This window comes from Mirounga angustirostris, unplaced genomic scaffold (assembly GCF_029215605.1).
Source record: "Mirounga angustirostris isolate CCGP_5_RB_7025 unplaced genomic scaffold, mMirAng1.0.hap1 SCAF_5, whole genome shotgun sequence".
Classification (NCBI taxonomy): domain Eukaryota; kingdom Metazoa; phylum Chordata; class Mammalia; order Carnivora; family Phocidae; genus Mirounga; species Mirounga angustirostris.
In genome coordinates this window covers 116,361,872-116,380,721 of record NW_026991713.1, presented here as the reverse complement: position 1 = coordinate 116,380,721, position 18,850 = coordinate 116,361,872, and the positions used below count along the sequence as shown (strand labels likewise).

The 18,850-nt window shown below is 43.2% G+C and overlaps 1 protein-coding gene and 1 long non-coding RNA gene across 4 annotated transcripts in view; one reads left to right on the top strand and one right to left on the bottom strand.

The window, feature by feature from the left end:
• Positions 1-9,831, bottom strand: part of PRTFDC1 (phosphoribosyl transferase domain containing 1) — a 92,784-nt gene extending 82,953 nt beyond the window's left edge. For both annotated transcript variants that reach the window (XR_006790713.3, XM_045874277.3), the window contains exons 1-2: positions 9,675-9,831; positions 280-386 (exon numbers count right to left, since the gene is read on the bottom strand). Coding sequence is in view for 1 of the 2 variants with exons in the window: in XM_045874277.3 (XP_045730233.1) it covers positions 280-386; positions 9,675-9,722 (155 nt within the window). In the remaining variant the exon portion in view is untranslated. The remainder of the gene's footprint in view (positions 1-279; positions 387-9,674) is intronic.
• The window catches only part of LOC123844163 (uncharacterized), an 87,992-nt gene that overhangs the window by 40,780 nt on the left and 28,362 nt on the right, over positions 1-18,850 (top strand). The gene's annotated exons all lie outside the window — the stretch shown is intronic.

Below are 18,850 nucleotides of genomic sequence, written 5' to 3'. Positions count from 1 at the left end.
AGAGGGAGAAGCAGACTCCCTGCCGAGCAGGGAGCCTGATGCAGGACTCGATCCTGGGACTCCAGTATCATAACCTGAGCCGAAGGCAGTCGCTTAACCAACTGAGCCACCCAGGCGCCCCAGAGATTCGTTTTATTCCAAATTCTCTGTCCTATAAAATTTCTGTCTATTTCTATATAAGAGAGACTCAGGAATAGGGTCGTAAAGTGTATTATATGATTCGCACAAGAGGGGGCCAGCCAGTGCAGAACCAAGACTGACACAAGAAATAACACTTACCTGTCCACAATGATGCCATGAGGTATGAGGACATACTCCAAATCTCCATAATAGTGCTGTGGGTATGTGAATAAATTCAAGTCATATCCTGGCCAATCATCCATAATCTGTAAATCAAATTATTTTGGTTACAATAATTTTCATGGGGAATTTATTTGTAAAATGTAAGTAAGCAAAAATGGGTATCATTTGAAAAAAAGAATAATATGGAAAACAGAGAAGTGGTCTGATGATCAATATGACGTTAGATTACATTCTATCAACCTATGAAAAGCTCCGTGGGGGAAAATAATTTGTTTCACGAAACCTGATAAAAGATCTAGTACTGAAATGAACAGAGAATCCCACTCCTAACTTTTGGCATCATACAAAGAAATATCCACTTGATGTCTTATAGCTAACCTGATAGTATTGTTTGTAATGTTTGTTATATCGAAATTATATAGTATCATGAATATAAGTAACACTATGTTCATAAGTATATTGGACTTATACTTATGGACTTAGAAATATGGACAGTATCATCATACATTATTATAAATGTTATTACATATACTATTACATGAAGTTTGGTAGAAGTTTGTAAAGTACACAAACTTCTGAGTGGTCTAGTCATTACAGTAAACACTTCAGAACGATATACTATGGTGGGAACTTCCGTCAGTCCTATTGGGAAAAATTGTTCCAGAAAATTGGCCTATTCATGTAGTGAATAGAATACTAGCCAGTCTTTCCCTTGCTTAGCACTGGATGTGCAAATTTTATGGTTAGAACAGTAAAGATGTGGGAGAGAGAATGAAGGTGAAGAGCAAGTTACTTTTACTTTCAGATCACCGAGAAAGGATACACCAGGGAAGTGTTAGCACTCAACTCATTCCATAGCTGTCTTGCTGGTTCCTGTTCTTTGATGACTCCTGCACACTTCCATCAGATCTGCTATTCAGCTTGAACCTTTCATCATGCAGAGCTATCCCAATTTTCCAGCCCAGTTCCCTACATCATTGCCTCCCCATCCTCAGGCTGGGCTTCAGTCCAGTCGTGACCTTTCCCAGCTCTGTGTTCTGTTCATTTGTCTTTCTTGCACCTGCACCCTCTCCTTCTCCTTCCCTCTCTCCCTCTGTATCCCAAGCTCAACCCCTCTGCAGAAGCTCAGGTCAGGCCTCACTTATTTCTGGAGGCCTTGCTCACTGCTCCTACTCTCTGATCTTCTCTCCCAAATTCCTCATAGGTGGGGCCCTCGTAGCTGTCTTTTCAAAGGCTCCCAGACAGGCTCCTTGAAAAGACTTCTGCCACTTCCAGCCTCTGGCTCACTCTGTCTTATCTGTTATAGGACCCATTTGTACATCATTTAATTCTGGCACATCCCCCAGCTGTCTACCCTTTCCTCAACCAGGACTCAAAACCTTAGCTCAGGTTTTGGAAGGGCAACTCATGGTCCAGCTCCCACCCAGGCCCACCCCAGTTCTGGGTTCTGGAATGCCAGCCAAACCAAACTCAGGGCATTTTCTTCCAAATTTATCCCTTTCCTATCTCAGCAAAGGACAACATATTTTTCTATTTGCTCAGATCAAAATGTTGGAGTCGTTGTTGCCTTCTTTCTTTCATTCCCTCATGTAACCCATGGCAAATCCTACCATCAATTCCTTCAAAATTTAACCAGGACCACCTGTCAGCATCCCAACTGCTACCTCCCAGTCAGTGCCACCATCATTTCTCCGGGGACCATGCCATAGCTGTCAGACTTGCCTCCCTGCTTCCACCCTGCACCCCCACCCCATTCCAACATGGCAGCCAGAGCTCCCCATTTCTGAGTACAATCCAGAGCCTTCACCGTGGTGGCCCACAGGGGCTACCTCTCTGACTTGTCTGCAGGCATTCTCTACCTCCTTTATTCTGCTTTAGTCACGTTCTTCTTGCTGATCCTTGAACAAGCCAGGCACGCTCCTGCCTCAACAGCTTTGCACCTGCCCTTTCTCTTGCCTATAATACTCTTCCCCCAGATTTCTACATGGCTTACACTTCACTTCCTTCAAGCCCCCACTTAAATGTCACCTCCACAGAGAGGACTTACCTGATTACCTATAGAAAATAGCACCCCCTTCCTTCCTACTCATCTCTATATCCCTTTTCCCCAGCTTTACTTTCCTTCCCAGCATGTGCTCCCACTGGATGTGACACATGTATGTCTCTCTGTGTGCTTTGCCTTGTCTCCTCCTGCTAGAATGTCAGTACCTTCTGACAGAGACTATGTCTGAGTCACTGTGGAAACCCCAGTGTTCAGAACACTGATCTGGAATACAGTAAGTGCTCAAAAATGTTCAATGAGTTAACAAATGACACATTCTCCATCCACAGACTACCCAAGACTACTTGAGCTCCAGCCCAAACTGATTTGTCTCGATTTGCCTCCTTGCATAAAGAATACTGTTGCTCAAGGCTCTGGAAATTCATATCTACCAGGGGCAGATTGTTAGCCAAATGGTGTGTGTCATCTGCCTCTTTGAAAAATATCACATTTGCTCTGCCTCTATCTGCAAATTGGCTGGGTGCAACTATTGAATTTGCACAGAGCAACTCTGTTTTCCAGCCCTGAGAACTCCCTGTGCCTGCTGTAACCATCAACACCACAGTTCCCTGTCAGAGCCTGAACAGCAGCTATACGTGAGGAGCCTCCAGAAGATCCTCTGGCAGGCCACAGTAAAGGCCAGACAAGAACCCCAACCCACAAGGGGCCCCAAGGAGATCATTCAAGTGCACAGCATTTTCTGGCTCCCCTTCAGACCACACACACACTCCCCACTCCACTTCCTGGAGCCCTTCCAGGTCACCGGTGGCATCATTAACTAGTGGTCTTCTGAGCCCATTCTTCCTACCATGCAAATCCCTTACTGCCCCCTTCCCCCACTCTCCCCCTGCCCCCCTCCCCAGCTCTGGCTGTATCTCAGAGCCTACATTCCTCTCTGTGTTCTAGAGCTTAGCTCTGACCCTTACTGGCTGTGATGCTAGGGAAAGTACTCACCCTGCCTGAGACTCAGTTTCCCCCTCCTTTAAACAAGACACAATAAAACCTATGGTCAGGGTTGGTGTGAGGATTAACAGAGAACAGAAAGTCTCCAAAGCAGGCAGGAATAACCCCATTTGAGGATCTGCTGCAAGGAAATGGCCTCTACGGTGCTATGGACTGAATTGTGCCCCCCCCCCCCCCAATTCATTTGTTGAAGCCCTAATCCCCCATTGTGATGACATTAGGAGGTGGGGCCTTTGGGAAGTAATTAGGTCATGAGGGTGGAGTCCTCATGATGGAATTAGTGCTCTTCTAAGAAAAAACCAGGGAGCTCTCTAGCACACTCTCTCTCTTTTTTTCTCTCTCCCCCATCTCTCTCCCCTTCTTCCTCTCTCTCTCTCTCTGCCATGTGAGGACACAATGGGAAGAATAAGGCAGCTATCTACAAGCCAGCAAGAGAGTCCTAACCAGGAATGAAATCAGCCAGCACATTGATCTTGGACTTGCAGCTTCCAGAACTATGAGAAATACACGTCTATTGTTTAAAACAAACAAAACAGGAGAGAGAGAGAGAGAATTTACTTAGAGTTCCTAGGATATTTCCTGGTGTATAATAAGTGCCTAATAACTGATGTCAAAAAGAAGAAAAGAATGATAAGCAAATGGCAAAACCAACCTATTGATAACAGCCGTCATGGTAACCTGTAGTCAAAGGCGGCATGAAGTAGTGGTCAAGCACTCAGACTTAGAAGCCCAGCACCTGTGGGGGCGGGGGGGCGGTTATAGCTGTGGGACTTAAGTTGGGGCTTTAACTCTCTGTGCCTCAGTGTGTTCATCTATAAAATGGAGTCAGTGCCTGCCTCGCATGGCTATTGTGAGGATTTAGTAAGATATATAACGGAAATAAGACTTACAAAATCATCATCTAGTCTATAGTACGTCCAGGGTAAGTGTTAACCATCTAGGTGTGTTGAAACAACACGGGTTAACTTGCAAATTAAAGGTCTTAATTAATTTACAGAAGGGCCTCAAACCTATTTGTCAACGTATTGTTACCCTAGTTAAAGTTACACATTTAAAAATAGAAGAAATGTATTTCTCTAAAACTATTCTATAATTCAAACTGGCCTTTTCCATTGAGTCTGAAATAGTGAGTTTTCCTTGTTGAGATGAGAAAAAAAAAAGACAATTAGAGATAAAGGAACTACTGGTTTACAAACAACAGGTGTTGGCGAGGATGTGGAGAAAAAAGAACCCTCGTTCACTGTTGGTGGGAATGCAAACTGGGGCAGCCACTGTGGAAAACAGGATGGAGGTTCCTCAAAATATTAAAAATAGAACTACCCTTGGGGCACCTGGGTGGCTCAGTTGGTTAAGCATCTGCCTTCCACTCACGTCATGATCCCGAAGTCCCAGGATCGAATCCCGCGTTGGGCTCCAATCCCGCGTCAGGTTCCCTGCTCAGTGGGGAGTCTGCTTCTCCCTGTGCCCCTCACCCTGCTTGTGCTCTCTCTCCTCTCTCTCTCTCTATCAAGTAAAAAAAAAAAAAAAAAAAAAAAAAAAAGAACTACCCTATGATCCAGGAATCACACTATTGGGTATTTACCCCCAAAATACAAAAACACTAATTCAAAGGGATACATGCACCCTGATGTTTATTGCAGTATTATCTACAATAGCCAAACTAGGGGAGCAGCCCAAGTATCCATCAATGGATGAACAGATAAAGAGGATGTGGTATGTATACAGAGGAATATTATTTAGCCATAAAAAAAGAATGAAATCTCGCCATTTGCAACAACATGGATGGAACTAGAGAGTAGTATCCTAGGTGAAATAAGTCAGAGGAAGACAAATACCCCTATGATCTCACTCATATGCAGAATTTAAGAAATAAAACAAACATGCAAAGGAAAAAAGAGAGAGAGAGAGAGAAATCAAGAGACAGACTTTAATTATAGAGCACAAACTGCTGGTTACCAGATGGGAGGTAAGTGTGGGGGGAATGGGTGAAATAGGTGATGGGGATTAAAGCGTACACTTATCACGGAGAAAAAAAAGTACTATGCTTTTTTTTTAAATAAAGGAAACTACCGGTTTAGTCCTTGTAATTCTTAATGGTGCATGCAAATTGCATTGCAAATAAGTCCTAAAGCTGAAGGAATGCAGGCTACTATGAACTGTAGATAATTATGTTATTCATCTGCTTTTTAAAAAGTCAAAACAAGAAATCTTCTTTAAATAGTTTCAGTATTACAGATAATATGCTCTAAGTTTAGTCAGAATAATGCTTTCTCTGTCCAAAGACACAAAAAACATGGCTAGGCTGGGGAAGTGACAAACACATTAACTGAGCCATTTTCTACAAAATTCAAACCCTAGAACTCATTCAGCATTTCTTTTTTCCCATTTGAAGATGTATTGAAAACCTTCTTTCTAAGCCATTAAAAATAATTTTTTTTGCTTAGCATATTTCTTGCACCATTTTTCAGGTTTTTCCCCAGGGAGAAAAGTAGTTTGGAAACACATACAAAAAGCAAATCCCTGCTCCTCTCTGTCTCTGAGCCCCACACGCTGGGCCCCACTCTCTCCTTCAGGCAGTGACCCTGGTTGCCACCACTTTTCAGGCTCACATCTACCCCTCGACTGTCAGGGAGGAAAGGAGTCTCATCCCTCAGCTCTGCTTCCAAGAATTCCCACACAGGAACATCCAACATTGACTAGCCCAGGCAAGGAGGTGCCTCAAACCACACTTTGAATCAATGCGTAGAAGCAGTTTCCTAAAAAAAGTCTCTAGATTCTGCTCCCAGAGGAATAAAGGGGACTCACCAGAACAAATGACACCTTGTATCACACAGGCCTTCCTCTTCTGTGGTGGGTTCGGCACCCAACCTGATAAAGTTGTGTTTTAGATGGATTATCTGATTACTTATCTCCAATACTGCCCCAATTCTTGCGGGGGGTGGGGGGGACCCATAACAAAAGCACAACAATTATTTTAGATTTTTTTCTTCTTATTCCTTCTAAACCCACTGTGTAGGTACTAGCTATGATTCTCTTGATAATGCTTTGGTAGAAACAAAACATATCTAAGAACCTGATCCCAAAAGGCCAGATGAGCAGAGAGCTTTCTCTCTCCCTGAGAAGGAACAAAGATGTACCAATCATGGGCTGGTGACTTTACTAGCTCTAGATCAAGGGACCAGTCAATCTTGAGCAAAGTTTCTGAACTCAAGGTCTACAACTCTTATTTGGCAATTAACATTTGCTACCGCTTACTGTTAATAACCTACCAATGTCCTACCTCCCCTATTCAATGGAAAGCCATTGTAGGCAAGCGCCATCTTAAATCTCGTAATATTCCCTTCTCTTGCACAAACCAGGCTTCTTGTTTTATGCTTACGTCATCCGGTTCTATGCCCCCCTGCCATCTTCATCGCAAAGTTTCTACCAACTCGGAATTTTCTTCTGCACCTCATTTCTGGACAGCCCCCAAACATGCCTCCATCATCCTATTAGCCACTTCATCCTGTGACTCCTTCATCTGCCTTAACCCAAACTACTTCATCTTTATGCCACATCCAATCTTCCAGAGCAATCCCACCTCAGAAGGACTTCCCTGCAATCACAGCTTTCTATGTAGCACTGTGAGTAAAACCTGACTTCAATCCTGCTTCTGTCATTTGCTAGTTATGTGACCTTGGAGATTTTCTTAATCTCTCAGGGCCTCCGTCTCCTCTTCTGTAAAATGGAGATTATATTCCTCTCTCACGGATTTGCAAGGAGTTAATGAATAATTCAGGGAAACCACAGTAAGTGCTCAATAAACACTCACTATCAATACCTGCCCCCTTTTTCCACTGGTACTAAAACTTCCCTTTGGTTTTTTTGCAACCATCCTTAAGCGTTCTCTATTTTCCCTGTATAGGTACCTTCCTGAGCTTTGCCTTTCCTCTCTACCGTAGATGCCATGGGCTTCCCCAGCACGTTGAACTCACTCTGAATTTGCCTTCCCTCCCTGTATCCAACTTGAGTTCATCTAATTATGCCAAGCTCTACTGGAGAAAATAACATGAATGCAGGGGCCATCCCATGACACATTGTTTCCAACCTCTCATGAGGTCCTCTCTGCCTCACACCGTCTTTCTCAAAAAATTACCTTGCTTCCCAGAGAACGTCTTTTGATACTAATAGATTGGGCTATTCATACTGTTCCATCATTTGCTTTTTAGACTTTAACAATCTGCCTATCTTACTGGTCATATCAATTTACCTAATTCCTTTCTAAGAGCATGTATTATTAAAGAGTAGTGCTATATTGTAGCCATTCTACTGATGGGATGGTTGTTTAAATGATTCTCACGGCTAATGGCTTTGCAATTGTTAAATACAATGGCCTCTTTTCCATCTTTGTCCTACTTGCTGTTCCTGCAGCATCTGACACTCTTAATGGCCCTTCTCGCCCCTCCACAAAACTCTGTTCCCTAGACACCTACCACCCTGTCTGTCGTCTCCGGCTTTGCTAGTCATTCTTGGTCTCTTTATCGGATTTCTGCTGGACATTCTGCCTCTTCCATGTGGGGATTTCCATGTTTCTACCCATAACAGCAGTTTATAATTTTTTTCCCATTTTCACGGGGCCTTCCTATCCAAGCCAAGCATCAGATATTTTTCTATTTTCTGAAGATTTCCAAGTCTATCCAATCACTCTCCTCAATTGCAAATACAAATTTCAAATTGCCTGCAGTGCATCTTGACCTGGAGGCCTCACAGATTCAATTTGTCCAGAATTGAACTTATTTCCCTTTTTATATTTTCATTCCTCCCCCACCCCCAGGCTTAAATGTTCGCTCCACGGCAACTGGAGTGTTTTGTTTTTGTTTTTTTTTTTTAAGCATAAATTGGGTGTGAGGATTTCTTCTCAGGATACAATGATTTCTTTGCAATTGGTATGGCCAGTACCTCTTCTTCCGAGGGTTCACATGGCTACCTCCTACTCACCCTTCAGGTCATGGTTCAAATATCACTGCCAAGAGACCACCCTGACCACCTGAGCAAAAGCAGTGCTGCTCTGCTCCCCAGGCCTCCTCCAATCACTCCGTATCTCATTACTCTCTTTTCTTTTCACTGCACACGTCACTATGTGAAATTTTCTTCTTTATTTTCTTGCCTATGCCCCTTCTCTAGAATGTAAGCCCAAAGAAGACAGGGCTTTGTCTGGTTCCCTGCTCTATCTGCAGAGCCTAGAACACCACCTGGAAACCCGGCAGGACAGTCAAATGAATTCCTCGTTCTTGAAGATGGAAAGGTCCTGCCCATAAATTAAGAACTGAGCAACACATTTCAACCTGATTAGTTCTGTCTGCGTGTGTGGTGTTTCCTTCCCCAAACCCCATACTCCAGTAATCCATGCATAATCACACAGGTTACCTGCGAATACCACAGAGCTCTGAAAAAAGAAATGTTAATGCAGCAAGTTAGCCCCACTCTCCACCCTCACCTCTGTTAAACCTGACACAGTAATAACCACCACCTTCTATAGAGACCATTCTGGACAGGAGTTAGGAGCCGAGGCCAGCGGCCACAGGGCAAGAGCAGATTTGATTCCAGGACACTGACAGATGGGTACCCTCTGATTGACTCTGAGGGATTCCCAGGGATAAAGGGGCTCTGGTCTGGGAACCCATCATCCCACATCCTCCCCTCCGGACACACTACTAGACAGATACTTTACAATCTCTCCAATTCGCTCAACGGGTCAAGCACGCAGTGTCTCCCTTTAGCTGACAAGGAGACTGACACTCCGGAGGCACTAGCCTGTGTCCCATCTTGTGCAAAGACCCCAGGGTCCCAGCCCACGTTTCAAAGCTTAAACTCCGTCCATTTGAGCTACTTTATTTCCTAGCTGCCCTGGAGAATCATCCGTATCTTTTTGTAAACCAAACTGGAAGCCTGCGCTGGAAGGGTCAGGGAGAAGCACAAAGGGAGGGAGGCCCCCAAGAGTAGCCCGCGAGGGTCTTCACAGACCGGCCCTGCTCCCAAAGGTGACTCGTCGTGGCTAGCAGGAGTGGGGACCCGGCACCACACAGGGTCAGCGCTGGGGTATCCGATTCCTGGCCCAGGAGGGGAGGGAGGGGCGCGGAGGAGACCACTGAGAACACGGGGTGCAGAGCTGTTAAGTGTTGGGTCAGGTCGCGCGCGGGGAGGGGCGGCTGGGAGGGGAGTATGGAAGCCATCAGCTCCGGGACGGGAGAACAAAGCAGTGGCCCGCCCGCATTTAACGCGAATGCATTTCAGGCATTTAATCTAAAAGGAGGGTGCCAAGAAGGGAGGGGAGGGGAGAGAGCGGGGAGCGCACGACTCAGCCCAGAAATCGGGAGTTTGCATTTACCACGACGCCTCGCCCGTAGTCTGGCGCCTCCTCGCTGCTCCCGGCCATGTTTCTCCCGGGGAAAGCGGGAAGGGAAGAAGGGCGCGGGAAGGATCTGGGAGGGCGAAGGGCTGGGAGGGGGATGGGACCGGGGACCGGGCCGCCCCGCCCCGGGCCAGCCGACGGGGAAGGACCGCACGCCGCAGACCCCGCGCCTGGCGCGGCTCCAGCGGCTCGGCCGCCGCGTCCCCCTGTCCGGGCCCCCTCCCCCGGCGGGTCCCGGGGCGCGGGCGGCGATGCGGGCCGGGAGCGCAGGGCGGGCGGCGCGGGGCGCAGCTGCCCAGCCGCGCGCGCTCCACCTGAGCGCAGACCCGGGGCGCGTCCCTCGCGGCCGCCGCCCGCCAGTCTGCGAGCCCCGGAGCCCCGGAGCCCCGCCGCCTGCTCCCCGCTGGGACTCGGGAGGACGTGGCTGCCCGCGGCTGGAATTTTACAGCAAGAGAAAGTGTTCCCATGGCCCCCGCCTCCCTAAGGCTGTGGTCCCCGGCTTTCAGGCGAACAATGTCTTTGAATCCTGCCTGCTAATTTTTATGCGCTCTTTATCCCAAGTAAAATCCGTGACAGAGTCTGCGCTATGGGACGTTCTCGAAGTATGGCTGTGGACGAAACTCTTCCGAATGGGTTTTTTTAAATCGTCGAGCCGCCCGGCCCGCAGTTTGAAAGAGCCCTCTGATTGCTTTTATCCCGGCCCAAGCCCGCAGTTTAGGATCTGGAATCTGAGATAGGGCCTTTCCTTCACCGCGTTCAGGGGGGAAAAGAAAGAGACATTTTTACAAATTATCTACTTTACCACTTTTGTGAGACCCTGTGGCCAGACTTTCATGGTTTCGGGTTGCAGTTTAAAGCAATCGCTCTCAGATTCGAGAGCCTCTTTTATGAATCTTTTGTTAATTGAACCCCTAATGCAGCCTTCCCCCCACCGAATGTGCCGGTTCTTCGTCCATTCCTCAAGGGCCTCGCTTTCCATGAGTATATATTCATTCCCCTGCTCGCTCTCGTCCGGTTGCATTCTTTGCAGCCCCGTCCTGGGTCTGCAGCCCCGAGCTGAACACCGCTCTCGGACTCAGGCCTCTCTTTCCAAAAGACTGTTTTGTTCGTGTTTGGGTTCTGGCACACGGCAGGGAGAGGAATGCTGATTTTGCTTGGTTTGAGGGGAAAATAGCCACCAAGCAGTTAATGCCGCTCTAAGTTGGAAAGTTACTAGTCATTCAGACGTGGCCGTGCTCAGCACTGTTGATCGGCTTCCCCAGATGCCAGCGCAGGGGAAGGAAGACAGCTCCGTGGATCGCGGAGACCAGGCACGGTGCTGGACACTGGGTGATCTTGTTTCCTGGTGTGCAGGTAAACGTTTTCGCCCGTCCTTGTCAGAGGTCCTTGCTTAGGGCCATTTTTATAGTCTGCCTCTCACCTCTTTTCCCAAAGGTGAAAGTCCATCTTCCACTGACGTTATCAAGAACCAAGCCCAGGAAGTATCTTCACAACCACCGTCACTAAAACTTCCAGGAACTGAAAAGTACCATCACTGGGGTGGGATCAAACTATAGGGTTCACGACACTCGCTTGCGGAGCTGGTGAAAGCAGCTTCCGGCTACTTTAACCCCCGCAGGTTATGTGGAGAAGCCCTGGGGTGGGACATGGAAATCCGTGCTGCCAAGACCTCAGATGAGGGAAAGGCAGGTGGTTCTCAAACCACTCTGTGAAGTATCCCACGTTATCTCTTACTGCTGCAAAATCAAGCTTACCCCTAAGAGGCTCGGTGTGGGTCATGGGTCAGTCAGATCAGATTTGAGGCAGGGGCCTCAAAATAAATGACAGGTGTAGCTGCTAAACACAAATCAAAAAGCAACCCACTCTGGGCCCAGCTCAGGCACTGTGGAACATGGAAAAGAAACTCTGGGTAAATCTTTCCTTAGAAAGGCCATTAATTTAAATGCAGAACCAAATGGGATCACAATGAAAAAATATAACTTGCTTGAATGACAACAGGAATCTTATGAATGTATGCTCAAGAACATCCTGTCTAGACCTGTAGAGGACATCCTAAGAAGACCACAGAATGATGAACAATTTTTTTAAAAAAATTTTAATAATTCACTTTATTTAAACCAATATAGGAAAAATATCACTTCAACATTTATTGAGATGTTTATTCATTTTTTCATAATCGATCTTTGAAATCTAGTGTGTTTTATGCCTACAGCACATCTCAGTTTAAAGTAGTCACATTTAAAGTTTTCAGTGGCCGCCTGTGGCTAGTGGTACCCATACTTGGGTGTTGCAAATCTAGAGTACTCTAAAATTTATTGCATTGACTTAAAGATCTTGGGAGTGAAAGGAACTAGAGAAGAAAAGGATGAGATTTCAAGTATAATTGATCAATGAATTTTCCAAGAACTTGATAGAAATCATACTAGCAATACAAAAGTTGACACCAACTAGTTGGATTTTTGTTCTAGTTTTTAAATATACCTGTTTTTTTTAACAAATCATTTTTAAAAATAAATTTATTATCTTGTCATATTTGGATGACATTTTGTGTGATCTAATTATACTTCGATACTTTGGGCAGCATTAAAGGAACGCGATGTAACACTTGATATCATGAGTAGTAATTGCAAGGACCAGTATCCAAGAATAACAACTCATCTGGCCAGGCTTAATTCTTAATCTTGCGTTATGAGAATTTAGAGGCAAAAATTCTTTTAAAATCTCAAATTTCAGTTATGTGTCTAGTGGAATAGCTTTGCACTAGAATTCTGATTTTTTTTTTTTTTTTTTTAGTAACAACCCTTATGGTCTTAGCCAAAGAGGCTAAGCCAATTACATCAATCTAATATGCCACAATTTTCTCATCTATAAGAGGGGGCAATACATTATTGCTTTATTGCATATGATGAATGAGATTAACATAAGATAACAGGCAAGAGAATCCTCAGAAAAATCCCATGAAACTGTAAGGTATTACTAATCTGAGATACTGCGAAAATGTATGAGCAAATGATTGTAAAGTTAGTTGATCTGAAAATGACAGGGTAATTGCCTTTTTAAGATGGGTGTGATGGACCAATCGGGAGCAGTTATAGTCTAGGGACAAGTTGGGGTTGGTCTGAGAATTGATAAGGAAAATGAGAAAATTATTAAAATAATGGAATTTTCTACACAAAAAAGGGATATTTGAGCTCAGAATGTCCATTTTCTGATATTTCTTTGAAGGGGCTGTAAGAATAAAGAGGTATCTCTTTGCTAAGTTAATAACCAATAAATATGCTGGAGTTTTTCTGTCATTCTCTGTATCACATTTTAGTGGCAGATTCCCTGCATTTTCTTTCTTGTTTTTTTTAGATTTATTTTAGAGAGAGAGAAAGTGCACACAAGCAGGGGGAGGGGCAGAGGGAGAGGGAGAATCCTCAAGCTGACTCCCCTCTGAGTGAGGACCCCAATGCAAGGCTCAATCCCAGGACCCCAAGATCATGACCTGAACTGAAATCAAGAGTAAACTACTTAACTGACTGAGCCACCCAGTAGCCCCAAGATACCCTTCATTTTAAATTCTGAGATTATCTTGTGTCATTACCATGATAAAATCACAAATATTTATATTTACCTGAATTCTCCACCAGGCCAAAAGACTTTTGTCCTAAAAATACATACTGATTTTTTGACACTTTGGTAGTTTTTAAACTTTTGACCATACTAATCTGTTACTGAAGGACCAATTCAATCTATGTGCTGAGTTGCTCAGTCTGTCACTCAGTAACACTGGATTCAAAAATACAGAAAGGCATTTATTTTTTCCTCAGCCCTGAAACATGAAAATAAATAAATAAATAAATAAAACTCTTGGCCTGGGAACTGTGTTGAAATACATAAACATATGAAACTTAGTGACTCAGGTTGTTAGTCACAGAGTCACTGGTTAGAATCTGGATGAAATCCACTGTGGACAAAGGCCAGTAATAATGATGATGATATTTTGCTTTTCCTTAGTGCTGAACAAAACCCTTTACAAATGTTACAAGTACAGGAGAAAAAGTGGCAAATACTTTCTTCTAAATATTCAGGCGAAGTGAGAATCTTGCTACATTTGAGTATTTTGTCCCCTGTACATATGTACAGAAGAAATATAGTTGCAAATAATTGTAACACAAAACAACTTAAGCAAAAGCCTCATTAGTATTCAGTTAGCATAGTAAGCCCTCTTTCATGGCCTCTTGTTTGAAACAGACTGGATCCAATGTGTAGTCTTAGAATAAAGGAAATAGTGGCCCCAGAGTAGTTCTTACAGATAAAGCCAGGAGCTACATTCAGAATTATGTTTTGTATTATTACACTTTCATTAGTAATTAACCTTCCACTGAAGAACACACTATGGGTAGACTTCAGCCTGCTTTTTTGCAATAATGTCAGGCATGAGTAATATCATCAACACTAAGTGCTGGGCTGTTTCAGAGATATTCTCCTACTATCTCCCCATCTGACCGGAACAGGAATTGGATAGCTTCAGAGTAAAAGAATAATGCGTCCATGTGTTCCTCCAGATCTCAGAGTCCTGGCAGCCGACCTCAACTCTCTTGGCCACCATAAAGCAGTCATTGAAAGGACACAGCTGCAGGAACTAGAGGCTAAGCACTAAATAAATCCACAGGGCTAGAGGCACAAGTCATGTACATGACCCTAACACAATACCTTGTGGTTATGAATGAACGGATTAGCATCTAATGGTGCTATGGCAGCTTATGCAAAATTAATTGGTACCTCAGCCAGTGCCGAGTTTCTAATGGAAAGATGTCCAGTTCAAAAAACAAAAACAAAAACAAAAAAACCCAAGGAGATCTCCTTAAACTTTGGCTGGGTTGGGGAGACGAAAGACTAACTAGAGTGGGGATTGAGCTGCTTATTCTCTTAGCTGTACATAGATTCTGTTCAGATCAGCATAGATGTACTGTTCTCACTGGCAACATCCCAGGAACTAGTCGGTATCGCCAGTGTCTGGGTTGTATTCTAGATAGGAAGTAGGGGGAGCTTGGGAAAGTGGTGGGGGAGACGTGGCTTGAGGTCTGGAGTTGTCTCATATGAGGGAAGAGACTAAGAAAGAAAAGGAGATTGTCCACTGGGGAACCTAGAGCAACATTTCCCAAGGTGTGTTTTGTGTCGTTTTTCTTTATATTTGAAAACGATGGGGTTGTGATTCATTAGGTTAGACAAACAATGAGATAAGCAAAGTTAAACACACTTCTATCTTGTGGGACTTCTAGGAGCTTGCAATATGCCAATACACACTGTCAATATTCAAGAAGACGGTAGCAAAATGCAATGTTTCCCTAACTTTGTTGACCATGAACATCTTCGTAGGGGGTGTTTTATAAAAGTTTTTAAAAATTACACTATCGTGGAATATTTTAATTTATATTTTTAATATTATCTCCCAGGAAGAGGTTTTATATTGTCTTAAAAATACACTAAAGAATTCAATCTTTAAATATAACATTATTTTCATACTATGTATTGCCATGTTCTTCTTTTTAAAAAGGGGGCGCCTGGGTGGCTCCGTCGTTAAGCGTCTGCCTTCGGCTCAGGTCATGATCCCAGGGTCCTGGAATCGAGCCCCGCATCGGGCTCCCTGCTCAGTGGGAAGCCTGCTTCTCCCTCTCCCACTCCCCCCTGCTTGTGTTCCCTCTCTCACTGTGTCTCTCTTTGTCAAATAAATAAAATCTTAAAAAAAAAAAAGTGCACTAATGGGGCAGCTGGGTGGCTCAGTTGGTCAGGGATCTGCCTTTGGCTCAAGTCATTACCTCAGGGCCCTGGGATGGAGCCCCACACAGTGCTCTCTGTTCAGCGGGAAACCTGTTTCTCCCTCTCCCTCTGCCCCTCCCCCTGCTCGTGCTCTCTCTCTCAAATAAATAAGTAAAATCTTTAAAAAATATATGCACTAAGAACTTAACTGGACATGACTGAGGCCTTTCTCCATCTCTGTATGGTCCTTCAAGTTGACATGAAATTTTGCATGTCCTAGAGGACAAGGAATTTATTCCCACCCCCATTCATTCTTTCCCCTTTCCCCCCGGCTTGTGAACAAGAGCAACCTTCTGAGTAGCAAGAGAGATGAAAGCCATCTCCTTGTATGGATTCTCTTTGGTCTCTCTCAATGACAGTGCGGTGGCTTTCAAAGGCAACTGTTTGTAGACGTCTCAGCATAGAGAGTATCCAGGTGAACCAATAAGCATACTAGGTGTGGGCATGCTGGGCTCCTGGTATTTCCAAGGAGATCTCTATCATATCCAGGACAATGGCCATCTACTGGAGCACCCACATTAATAGTCCTGTGGTTCGTACTTAAAGGAACTGAGCTCTTTGTCTTTTCTAACTAGGAATCTCTTTACCATACTCACTACCTCAGCTGTACCCGTAGGATTAGGATTCGTGGCAAGTCAAACCTGATTCCCAGAGGGTGGGTGTGACTCCTCCCATAGGACCAATGCCAAATGGGGCTGTAGCAAGTCCACAGGCGCACAGGGCTACTTCTGGGTCTGGAGCCGGAACATTGTTGTTGAGTCTACCACATGGGGATGGGCCTGCTTTCTCCAAAGGGCTCTCCAAATGGGCTCCACCAGGGTTTCACATCCCCCAGCCTGGATCTAGAGCTTCCGCAAAGGCATTTTTATCCCAGGATATCTGCCAAATTATTGTTGTTGTGGGGGGACAGGAGCGAAGGACCTCCTAGTCTGCCATCTTGCTGACCTATGACTTTTTTAAAATGAAAATTCAAATGTATTTGTCCATTTTAAATGTAGTATGTGCCAATAATTTTAAATCAGAACATTTGGAAAAATAGAAGTAAAATAGAAAGGCATTTTAAACATGTTCTGGGGTCTTCCAATTTTGCAACTCTGGAAAGTATCTTACACAGTCGTGACTAAAGGCTTGCTCTGTATTTCTATACTTCTCTGTCTCACACTCTAAGCAAAATAAACATATCACACAAGTATTTTTCCATGGTCTAATAAACTCTGTACAAACATTACTTGAAATGGCAATGCCATCATTTATTTAGCCATTCTCCACGTATTTTCATTACTTCCAAATTTTGATTTCATAAATACATATAAATAAATATGTTTTTAATAAAATGTTTATATGCATTTTAACCATTTCTGGAGGATAAATTCTTCAGAAATTGAGTTTCTAAATTAGAGACTATAAATGTTTTCTTGACATATATTGCTAAATTTAGCTTACAATATTAATGGCTCTCTTTGATGGAAAATTATAGTATATTTTATACAATTTTTAACTGAAATTGAATAAAATTTTACTGCAAAAAGGTTTGAGAAAAAGGGTATTAGTTACCATATGTTAAAAGCTTAGTAATTGGAACTAAAAGAAAAGTCAGTTTGAATTTGTGATCAATTCTTAACTAAAGATTACTTTAAAACAATGTGCTTTTATTGTCGTAGTCCATAAAGTAATACCTAGACTAGTGAAAAGTTTATGGTGCTCTGTTTCAGAGTTTTGGCTCTAAGTCAGGGAAACTCAGCTTTAAAATCAGACTTCACCACCTACTGCCTGACCTTGGGCAAGTTTCTTAACTTCTTTGCCTTAATGTCTGCATCTGTCCAATGAAGATAATGTTAGTTCCTGCTTCTTAAAGTTGTTGTGAGGCATTGGTAAAATAATGTACTCAGAGGACTGAGTACCTCAGGAGTGTCCAGCACATTTCATCTATTATCAAAATAGAACAATTTTATTGTTTATAAAAGATTTTATTTATTTATTTTAGAGAGAAAGAGAGAGAGAGAGAAAACCAGCACCTAGGGCAGGGGAGTGGGAGGGAGACGGACAGAGCAGACTTGGACATGGGGCTCGATCTCATGACCCTGAGATCATGACCTGCGTGGAAATCAAGGGTCAGACACCTAACCAACTGAGCCACCCAGGCGCCCCTAAAATAGAATAATTTTAAATGGAATTTCTGGTCAGTTGGAATTTCTGCATGAATAAATGGATCTGAGTTTTGAATTAGTAAACCTACAATCTATAAAAGTTTCTTGATGTAAGTGAGCTAACATCGTATTGTGTTACCAACTTGTTTTATATATATGTATATAAAATGTTTTATATATATAAATATATATAAATGATATATACATGTGTGTGTATGTATATAGTGTGTGTGTATGTATGTGTGTGTGTAAAGCAAAAATAGCCTACAGGAAAAGGGTCTGTTTAATTAGTACAAATAATGATGGATTCTGAATTAAGAACGCTATTTTTTATATTTTTAAATTTTACATTAGAAAGAAAAAAAGTAACTTGACTTTAATGCTTTTAATGTTTGAAATATGAAGGACAACAATAAAAGTTAACTTCCAAATGTATTAAATACACTTCAGATAAACTTATATCAATCATAAATACATCAGTAATCTCAATATGTATAGTTTATATCTAAAGAATAAGTATAAATGGACCAAATTTAAAAATCATTTAGGGATGCCTGGTGGCTCAGTTGGTAGAGCATGGGACTCTTGATCTCAGGGTCATGAGTTCAAGCCCCATGTTGGGTATGGAGCCTACTTAATTAAAGAAAATAATAACTTAACATTTTTCTCAGGGTCTCTGTAAGGAACAACTGTGAAAATTTTATAGCAGAAAGTTGTCCCTTGATGCAGAAATGGTACTTTGGCAAAGCAGCCTGCTGCCATTTTAGATGCTGATCGGTTACTGTGGTCAGTGGCTTTCCTGCTTTAGCACTCACTTTACCTCAAATTCTCCATGATTTCTTAGCTCAGCAAGATGATCACGAACCTCTTGAAATCAAAGCTCACGCCAACATTGATATTATTTGACTCTGTTCTTGGCTTGAGAAATAATCTTCAGATTCTCTTTGGTTCATACCAGACACAGAAATGACAGCCCGGAAAAGTCACAAAAGTGAAAATTTTTAATACATCTTTAAATTAAGACCATTCAGCGGAATTGGAGACCGGAAAAATCTAGTTTGTATGATAAAGGCCAAATACTTACCTGAGAAATAATTTCTTTCTCATCCTACAATTGATGTCAGTGGCCTTTTATGCTCAGATTTATCACTGTGTTCTACACATTCAGCCATAGAGCATTCACCCAGGTCACTTTGTACA